The sequence below is a fragment of the Galeopterus variegatus genome, unplaced genomic scaffold (assembly GCF_000696425.1).
Source record: "Galeopterus variegatus unplaced genomic scaffold, G_variegatus-3.0.2 Scaffold5316, whole genome shotgun sequence".
Classification (NCBI taxonomy): domain Eukaryota; kingdom Metazoa; phylum Chordata; class Mammalia; order Dermoptera; family Cynocephalidae; genus Galeopterus; species Galeopterus variegatus.
In genome coordinates this window covers 131,289-142,184 of record NW_007731427.1, presented here as the reverse complement: position 1 = coordinate 142,184, position 10,896 = coordinate 131,289, and the positions used below count along the sequence as shown (strand labels likewise).

The following is a 10,896-nucleotide window of genomic DNA, read 5'->3' as shown; positions in this document are numbered from 1 at the left end:
TTTTGCAGACTGATGAAAACACTATGTCCAGAGTGATGTGGGTGTAGATTTTCCATGCAGAGCCAGTTTCTAAACTGTTGTTCTAGGTTGTGATTTGGAACTTTTTCTATTATTCTGATGCCCGTGCCTATGTCAACTATATAATTCATAAAATTTTGGAGTAATGAAGAGGCTAGGAATATGGTCTCTGTTGCTGTACTGCCTGTGTTCAAATCCCATCTCTGCCATGACTCTTTGTGGGACCTTAGACAAGATAATTAACTTCACTGTGTTTCAGTTTTATCTCATTAGCATCTGCCTTATAGAGTCGTTGTGAGGGATGAATGAATTAATCCACATAAAGAGTTTAGAATAATACCTGGCTCATACTGAGTGCTCAGTAAGTGCTAACTGCTATTGTTAATATTGTTAAATGAGCAGTAAGTATGGGGAGAGTCTGCAAGTGAGTATAAAGAATTGAAAGCTGCTTTATCTTAAAAGTAAACTTCAAAGGGTATTTATAACTTCAAAGGGTAAAAAGTATGTCAGGAAGGAAGAAGAAAACCTGGACAAGATGTGAAAGAGAATGAGGATGGTTTGAAATCCCAAGGAGATAAAAGTTTAGGGAATTGTAACTAGAAATCTAGAATCAGAAGATAAAATCCAGAGCAATGTCAGTGAAGGCCCGAATGAGAAAAGGGGCACTTCTAAACGATCTGAGAGAGTCCCTGGTTGGCACTTTACCGATTTAAACAGTCTCAAGGTCACTGGAAAGTGTGCAGTCCATTAAAGTTCTCTGTTTCCGTACAGCCTAGGGGAGGTTCAAAAGGCTCCTGCCTATTTTGGGTTTTGCTGCATCCCACTTCTCCAGGCACTTCCTGCAGGAACAAATCTGAAGGTTGGAGGTGCATGTGTGTTGTTCATTCTTGCAGCAGAGAATGTAGTGCAGTGTTGTAAAGAGGAGTCCTGCAGCAGCATTTCCAGTGGGTGTGGTGCCTTGGAGTTTTGTCTTGGAGACAGCAAATCATATTTGCCTCTTGGCTCTAGAATGCTAATGGGACTTGTGTTTAGAATTAGCCTGGACTAATGCAGCTCTTATAGTGTCTGATGGAAATTGGGCTGTCACCCATGGTTTAAGAAGGTGGCTCCGAAATCCTGCTGATGTCTTATAAGAACTTGATGAGTTCCCTCAAAGTGCTTCCTTGTAGTGGTAGGAAAATAATGAATAAGAGGATGTCCCAAGCACTGCCATTAAATTGTGGTTTTTTTGGATTCCTTTTATTTATTTCATTACCAATTGTATGCACCAGGAAAATCTCTTTGCTTATTTACTCATGTATGATATATGATTCCTGATTTTTTTTTAACAGCACTCTCCCTCATTATTTTCTGATTTCAAGTGTATCTAATTTCAGGTGTCTGTGCTCTGGTATATATACATATATACATAAATATCCTTGCACTTATCTTTTCAGCATCTTATGACATTTTGCTATGTTTTGAATTTGATCCGTACATATACATATTTGCTTATTTTTAAATGGCCATTTTGTTAGAGTAGTATATCTAAATAAAATGTACCTTCTCATATGGTGGTCTCACACTCCCTCTTCCCCTCCCCTTTTTTTTCCCAAAGAAATCTATCTGAAATAAGTGAGTTAAGTGATAAGAGTTGTAGAAACCCTTTTTTATAATGTATGTATCAGAATTTTAAAAAGAAACATAATAAAGGTAACCCCATCTTCCCCCACTAAAAACTAATTGTGTAGACAGGTATTTTTATTGGTTCCTTTCATATATTTACCTTAGAGTGTCCATGATGGAGAAATAGCACACTTAGACTCTACATTGCTAGAGAGCAGGATTGTGAAACCCGTGGGCCCTCTAGAACATTTTGGTTAGTTAGTAAGCACTCACAGAATTGGCATTATCCCCTTACTTACAATAGATGTCAAGGAGCCATTTCTGATCATTTAGATTGCAGGCCTCTGAAACTGCAATGCACATAAATTAGATGATGATCCTGAGCTTAATGAGATTCAGCCAGAAAATCTGCCCAGATCTCTCTGTCGCTCTGTCTCTGTCTCTTTCTTTGTCTGTTTCTCTCTGCCCATAGGAAAGGAAACATGGGCACTTCTTAGATTCAGAGACATAAACTTTTTGGTGAAGGGGCAGATTTATTTCCAGGGCCAGAGGTGGCTTGATTGTGGACTCTGCCATTTGTGTCTCAATGGTGAGAAATTCCTCTTTCCTCCAGCAACACCTTTCACAGTGAAGCCCCTGGCCAGCCTCCATGCTCTTGGCTCTTTCTCCCTAGATGTGCCTGTAATTCAGTTTCTAAGCTGCTTTGCCCCTGCATGCTGGAAGGCAGATGATCTCAGCCTGACACACACAGAAGCCTCTCTCCTCCCCTGGCCCAGCTCTTCCTTCCTCCAGGCGGGGCCAGGCCACAGATGTGTGCTAATGAGAGCTTCTCTTTGTTTGCAGGGTTTGGGATGCTTTGACAGACAATTACATCCCTTCACTCTCAGAAGACTGGAGGGACCCAAACATCGAGGCTCTGAATGGCAACAGCTCTGACACTGAGGTACCTCTCTGGGGCCCCCTATTTAGTAGGGCTTGAGAAGACATGGAATCCAATTAGAAAAACATTCAGTAATGCAACAGTCTTCCTCATAATGTAATGAAGCTCAGTAATAGCTCAGAATCATTGCTGGGAAGGTAGGAGTTGTGGACAAGGCTGAAAAATAAGAAAAGGAAAATATCCAGCATATCAGAGGTGACTGGAATTGTTATCAGTGAAAAGTGTAAATGTAGGTAACTTCTATTGTTAATCTGTATACTACAAAATGCAAAATAAGGTGATCTAAAAGAAGAGAAGGAGAATGACTATCACAGGCTTCTTTTGTGCTCAAATAATTATGATTTTAAAAAATCAGATTTTCACCATCTGAAATGAACAGTTCAGTCCCATCAAAAACAGTGCTGAAAACAAGCACTGAGAGATCTTGTCTTGGCCATGGCCAGAGATGGGGCCCAGATATTAGTGAGGGGCCCACGCAATGGGGAAGAATTGTTTATGAAACTCAACCAAGGGGACATTTATGTGTCTGGACCAGAGTCACACTCCATGGTTACTGATGCCAAGGAAGAAAGTAGCCTAAGGGCTTCTGAAAGATGAAGAGGATGCTTGTTTTGAGGGGATTTGCATAGGTTATGGGGAATGACCTTTCCAAAGATCCATATTGCCCCTCTTGGCTGAATCAGCATATAGAATAGTCAGTTTGGGCTGCTGTAACAGAATACCTTAGACTGAGTAGCACATAAATGACAGAAATTTATTTCTCACAGTTCTGGAGGCTGGGAAGTCCCAGATCAAGGCACCAACAGATTTGGTGTCTGGTGTAGGCTTTCTGGTTCATAGATGGCATCTTCTCACCATGTCCTCATGTGGTGGAGGGGACAGACAAGCTCCTTTGGGCTTATTTTTAAGGGCACTAATCCCATTCATGAGGTTCTAACCCCATGACCTAATCACCTCTCAAAGGCCCCCACCTCCTAATACCATCACTTTGGCCTGGGGATGGGGGGATAGAATTTCAACATGAGTTTTTGGGGGACACAAACTTTCAGACCATAGCAAAAGGTAAAATCATTTAATGGCTCTATCCATGTTAAAAGCCAATTTCTGCCTTGCTTGGTTTTCTAGTTTCAGCTATGAAGGAAATTTGACAATTTCTTATAAGGAAGGGCAGTCACAGCCCTGTGGACTCAACAAATGATGGAAGGAGGTAGATCTAATCTTCCTAGGTGTTCCAGAACTGAGTCCAAGTAAGAGAGCAAGAAAGAGATTCCCCTTACTTGGCAATATATCTGCAGATATTGCTCAAAATATCACAGCAAAGAGATCAGCATTGGGCTGATTTGTGGAAAAAACGGTTGTATATCTGTCCTAACTCTTCTAATAATTAGCAATCCAAAATACTCAAAACTTTAAGGCTTCATTGACTGGGTCAGATAAGATGGTGACTTTGAGCCTAAAATTTGCTGCAAGCCCACACAGCACAGACATAGGAGGCTGTGTCTCAGATCCTATTTTGAACTCCTGACTGCTCATTTTCTCTTCCACTGCTTTAAACGTATGGTGTTTATTCCTTATCCAAAACTCAAAGGAGAAGGAGGCAATAACGGAATAAATCTAGTTACTGAAATTAAATCAGGTCCACTGTGGTGCAAAAGGCAGATTTTGCTTTGTTATCTCTTTTTCCACCTTTCCAACTCATTTTGTGGACTAAGCCAAGGGATATATAAGATAGCCTGCCCTTCAAAAGCACTCTAATTTATCTTCATTTGCAGATTTCCCTCAAGAGAGTTAATATTTCAGGGCGAATTAAATGACCCTGAGAAGGATGATCTTGAGCTCTGTTCCTTGTAGTATTTCTTCCATCTAACCCATGGGAAAAGAACAGGGCAGCAAAAGTAGATGGATTAAGGCTGTTTCATTTCATCCTCCTTTATTATCTGGATTAATTACAGTAGAAGCTCTTTTAACTGACCTCCGTTTAAACGACTTACTAGATTAACCAGTGCTCTGTATTCGTTCTATAAAACCTACCAATGCCTTTGGCATGCAGAATGCATACAGCTGGTAGGCTTCTCTCTAGCAAGCTCTCATACTTTCCACGTAAGTGGTACATTACCAGGCATCAGTTTGTTCCCAAACCTGTTCATGCTTGTCCCTGTGACTGTAACTAAGTAATTTAATTAAATATTATGCAAACTGTTGAATTGTGACTGCAAAGGGTCATTTTTGCTTTGTTAAAATCAATTAACACATGCATATAATTTAAAAAGTCAAATAATACTTTTTAAATAATACATTATAAGGAAAAGACAAAAAATAAATAAGTAAAAACAGCATCCCCTTACTTTGTCTTTTCCAACTCTGTGGAGGCAATCACTTGTATTTCTTTTAGCTGTTTTCTTTTTCTTTTCTCTTTGGCATATAGCTCCAATTTCCTAATAGCACATTTATATTACTATTTCTCTGAGTTTGTAAAACTATCGGTTTTGGCTGTTATCTATTAACTTTGTATTTTGGAAGATGAAGCTTTAATTCTTTTACGCCCCCACAGTGCTGACACTTACCCTTCCCTTTTCTAATATAGGGTAGTCACCAATTTACATTTAATTCAATATTAAATACATACACGATTATAACTGTTTAAGTACTATTTCTGGCTGAACCATGTAGTGTTCTATAAGAATATTTCCTCTCTCGTGCAACTTTTTAAAGAAACAAGGTAATTTTTAAGAATTACTTTGTTTTTCCCTTGCTTAGCTGCCAATATATCAGTCATTAGTTCAATCCTAAACTCTGACTGAACTGTAAACCTCACAATATGGTTGTTCTGTGTTCTTTTATGTGATGGTGTCAGGTGCAGCCACACGAGGATACAGGAGAGGCTCAGGGAAGCAAAGTTTATTATGCTCACAGGTCCTAGCAACAAGAGGTATGGCACTGCAAGCCAGGCGGGGCCACATGAAGAAGCACCAACCTTGGAAAGGAGGCATGCGTGAGGGGAGAGCCTTGGCCACTGCCTTTATTGGGGTTTCCTCAGAAAAGGCCAGACAGGGCAGGGTGAACAGTTTAGGACTCGCTAGTTTGAATAATTTTGTAGGGGTGGTTTCTACTTGCCTGATACCTGGCCCTGGGATGACCAAGGCAGAGGCATATTGTCAGCTGGGGCTCTGCATGGCTTAGTTTGCATGTCAAAGGCATACCCCTAGCTGAGCCCATTGCTATCTGTGAGAACTGGCTAGCCTCCAGTGGTGGTGGTGCAGTCTCTTTCCACCAGAAAGGTTCTTTGTTTTTGGTTTTTTGGTGGCTGTCTGGTAAGGGGATCCCAACCCTTGGCCTTGATATTATCAGCACCATACTCTAACTGGCCAGCCCTAGAAAAGTTTTTAAAATGTCAAAACATAATATACAGAAACTTAAAAATATAAACAATATAATGGTTAAGAAAAATTAGATATTCTACCAATTCAATATTTTTTCTTGAAAATATCCTTACTAGTGCTCGCCATCTTTCTGCTACCTGGTCTGGTTATATGCTAGATCTGCTGCACAGCTATTGTCCTGGGAATTTCCTTCACCTTCATCCTGCAGATTCTTCTCGCCTTTCTCTCCTGCTCTCTGGTTGTGATACTTACATCTTTATTCACCTGTCATATACCTGATTCAGAGCTTGATTTGACAGGTAGTTATTGGAGGTTGCAAAAAAGTTTATAGTCAGAATTCTGAGGGCATTATTCTTTTCTAGCTTTCAGTTGTTGTTGAGAAGCCCAAAATCCATTCTGATTCCCAGTCCTTTATTTTATTTTTTTTGTCCTTTTTGAGACCGGCCGCACTGCGCGCTCAGCCAGTGAGCGAACCGGCCATCCCCATATAGGATCCGAACCCACGGCGGGAGCATCACTGCGCTCCCAGCGCCGCACTCTCCCTAGTGCGCCACGGGCTCGGCCCAAGGCTCTTTTTTTGTGTGTGTGTGTATGGCTATCCAATTGTTCCAGTACAGTTTATTGAAAATATTATCCCTTCCCCATTAAATTGTTTTGGCACCTTTGTTGAAAATCAATTGATCATATATGTATGGTTCTATTGAATTCTCTATTCTGCTTCATTGATATATATGTCTATTTTTATGCCAATATGACACTGGATTGTTTACTGTAGCTTTATAGTAAGTCTTGAAATAAACTAGTATAAATCCTTCAACTTCGTTCTTTTTTTTTTTTCCCCCAAAGTTATTTTGGCTCTTTTAGATCCTTTGTATTTCAATATAAATCCTGGAATCAGCTGATAAATTTTTACAAAAAAATCTGCTGGAAATTTGACTGTGATTGTGTTGAATGTATAGATCAATTTATATATGTATTTCAATTTATTATGTTAATGTGTGGAATTAAATGAATTGATTTTCAAATTTTAAACCACTTCATTTTTGAGGTAAATCCCACTTAGTTATGATATTTTATCCTTTTTATATAATGTGGCNTTTTCTAGCTTTCAGTTGTTGTTGAGAAGCCCAAAATCCATTCTGATTCCCAGTCCTTTATGTTTTATTTATTTATTTTTTGTCCTTTTTGAGACCGGCCGCACTGCGCACTCAGCCAGTGAGCGAACCGGCCATCCCCATATAGGTGCTCAGCCAGTGAGCGAACCGGCCATCCCCATATAGGATCCGAACCCGCGGTGGGAGCGCTGCTGCGCTCCCAGCGCCGCACTCTCCCGAGTGCGCCACGGGCTCGGCCCCCCAGTCCTTTATTTGTGACCCTCTTTTGGTTCTTTCTAGAAGCTTTTAGGATGTTCTCATTTTCCTTTCTCCTTTGAAATTTACAGTAATGTGGCTGACAGAGAGTTTTTTTTTTTTTCATTCGTTATACATTATATTATATTCAGTGGGCCCTTTCACCCTGGAAACTTCTGACTTTAAATTGTGGCATGTTTTCCTGTATTGTTTTTCTGAAGATTCATTATTTCTGTTTTCTTCCTCTATTGAGATGATTATTTAGTTTTTCTCCTTTATTATGTTAATATGATGAATTACATGAATTTTCAAATGTTAAACCTTGTATCCTTGAGACCAAATTTGGTCATGATGTATTATCCTTTTGTTTTATTTTTTGGTTTTCCTTTTTTCCCCATAGCTTTAAGGAAGGATAATTGGCATAAAGTAAACTGCACATATGAAAATGTACAATTTGATAAGATTTGATATATGTAACATCTGTGAAAGCAACACCACAATCAAGATATTGAACATATCCATCACCCTTCCCTCTCGCCCCCCAATCTTGGGGCAACCACTTATCTGCTTTCTCTTGCTATAGTTTGCATTTTCTAGAATGTTGTATAAATGAAATTATGCAGTTTGTACTCTTTTTTTGTCTGGCTTATTAAACTCATTACATGAAACTCAAAAACATGAGTTTCATTTTGTTACATGAATATTCATTCATGTTATTGAAAGTATCAACAGTTCATTCCTTTTTATACCACACTTTGCGTATTCATTAACCTATAAATGGACACAGGGTTGTTTCCAGTTTTTGAATATTGCAAATGAAGCTGCTATGTACATTCTTGAGTAAGTCTTCTGTGGACATTTGCTTCCATTTCTTTTGGGTAAATAAATACCTATGAGTTGAATGGCTGAGTCATATTGTAGGTGTTTGTTTAACCTTTTAAAGAACTACCAAACTGTTTTCCTGTTTGAGAGCTCCAGTTGTTCCATATCAACACCAACACTTATTATGCACAACCTCAATTTAGACATTCCAGTGGGTGTATAATAATATCTTATTTTGGTTTTAATTTGTATTTCCCTAGTGACATAGAATGTTGAGCATCTCTTCAAGTGATTGTTTACAAGCTATATATCTTCTTTGGTGAAGTGCCTGTTCAAATTTTTTGTCCATTTTCTTAGTGGGTCATTTGTGTTCTTATTATTGAGTTCCTTATATACTTGCATTTTAGATATAAATACTTTGTAGTATATATGTTTTACAAATATTTTCTCCTAGTCTGTGGCTTGCCTTTCACATTTCTTCACATTATCTTTTGAAGAACAAACGTTTTAAAATGTGATAAAGTCCAATTTATTGACATTTTCCATTTTATAGTTTATTTTTCTCATGTTGTATTTAAGGAATCTTTGTTAAATCCAAAGTCACTAAGATTTTCTCTTAAGTTTTCTTCTAGAAGTTTTATCATTTTAACTCATGTGTAGGAATGATCCATTTTAAATTAGTTTTTGTATACAGTGTGAGGTAAGGGTCAAGGCTCTTTTTTTTTTTTTTTTTTGTCTTTTTGGTGACCGGTAAGGGGATCGCAACCCTTGGTGTGGTGTCGCCCACACTGCGCTCAGCCAGTGAGTGCACCGGCCATCCCTATATAGGATCCGAACCTGCAGCGGGAGTGTTGCTGCGCTCCCAGTGCCGCACTCTCCCGAGTGCGCCATGGGCTTGGCCCAAGGCTCTTTTTTTTTGCATATGGCTATCCAATTGTTCCAGTACGGTTTATTGAAAATATTATCCCTTCCCCATTAAATTGTTTTGGCACCTTTGTTGAAAATCAATTGATCATATATGTATGGTTCTATTTCTGAATTCTCTATTCTGCTTCATTGATATATATGTCTATTTTTATGCCAATATGACACTGGATTGTTTACTGTAGCTTTATAGTAAGTCTTGAAATAAACTAGTATAAATCCTTCAACTTTGTTCTTTTTTTTTTTCCCCCAAGTTATTTTGGCTCTTTTAGATCCTTTGTATTTCAATATAAATCCTGGAATCAGCTGATAAATTTTTACAAAAAAGTCTGCTGGAAATTTGACTGTGTTTGTGTTGAATGTATAGATCAATTTATGTATGTATTTCAATTTATTATGTTAATGTATGGAATTAAATGAATTGATTTTCAAATATTAAACCGCTTCATTTTTGAGGTAAATCCCACTTAGTTATGATATTTTATCCTTTTTATATAATGTGGCNCTTCATTTTTGAGGTAAATCCCACTTAGTTATGATATTTTATCCTTTTTATATAATGTGGCATTTGATTTGCTAATATTTTATTAAGGATTTTTGCATCCATGTCCTTTTTCTAAAATTTTCTTTTGTTTGAATGTCATAAAATGAATTGGAAATTGTTCTCTTTATTTCTATTTCATGGAAGAATTTGTTAGATTGGTACTATTTTTTCCCTACATGTTTGATAGACTATACCAATGAAACTATCTCGGCCTGGGGTTTTCTCTGTGGAAGATTTTTCTTTGCAAATTCAATTTCTTCTTAGTTAGCTTTGGTAAGTTATATTTTTAAAGGAATTTATCCAGTTAATCTGTCACAGAGTATATTGACCATAAATTTGCTTATAATTTTCTTTTTATTTTTTTTCCTTTTTTTGTCTTTTTTCGTGACCGGCAACGGATCGCAACCCTCAGTGTCACGCCCGTACCGGACCGGGACCGGCAACGGGATCGCAACCCTTGGTGTTGCGACTGCACCTCGCTCAGCCAGTGAGCGGCCAGTCAGTATGTGGGATCCGAACCCTCGGCGGGAGTGCCGCCGCGCTCACAAGCGGCGCACTGTAGCAGTGAGCCACCGGGCCGGCCCCTAATTTTCTTTTTTAAAAAAATGTCTGCAAGATTTATAGTGATGTCTCCTTTTTCATTCCACTATAACGATTAAAGTGTTCTCTCTCCCTCCCTCCCTCACTCTCTCATGTCAGTCTGTCTGTGGTTTTATCACTTTTGTTGGTTAATCTTTTCAGAGAGCCACTTTTGATTTCTTTGATTTTCTCTATTGTTTGTTCATTTTCTGGTTTGTTGATTTCTTCTCTCTCTCTCTCTCTCTCTTTTTTTTTTTTTGGTGGCTGGCCAGTTTGGGGATCCTAACCTGTGACCTTGATTTTATAAGGCTGTGCTCTAATGAATTAAGCTAACCAGCCAGCCCCTGATTTCTTGTCTTAACTTTATTATTTCCTTCCTTCTACTTAGTAGGGGTTTAATTTGCCCTTCATTGTTTTAGTTTCTTGAGGTGGGGGCTTTAATCATATTTAAATTTTTAAAAAATAATATAATCATCTTAAAGCTATAGAATATCCTCTAAGCACTGCTTTAGCTGAATTCCACAAATTTTGATGGGTGTATTTTCATCATCATTCAACTCAAAATAGTTTCTAATTTTCTCTTGTGATTTCTTCTTTGACCCAGAGGTTATTTAAAAGTGTGTTGCTTAATTTCAAAGTGTTTGTTGATTTTACAGCTATTTTTTTGTCATTGATTTCTAATTTAATTTTGTCAGAGAACATACTTTGTACAATTTATTTAGTTTTTGGTGGCTG

General features: G+C 38.2%; 1 protein-coding gene across 2 annotated transcripts in view; it reads left to right on the top strand.

Moving 5' to 3' along the window:
- The window catches only part of FEZ1 (fasciculation and elongation protein zeta 1 (zygin I)), a 42,578-nt gene that overhangs the window by 6,947 nt on the left and 24,735 nt on the right, over positions 1-10,896 (top strand). For both annotated transcript variants that reach the window (XM_008589229.1, XM_008589230.1), the window contains exon 2: positions 2,467-2,566. In XM_008589229.1, coding sequence (XP_008587451.1) covers positions 2,467-2,566 — 100 coding nt within the window. The remainder of the gene's footprint in view (positions 1-2,466; positions 2,567-10,896) is intronic.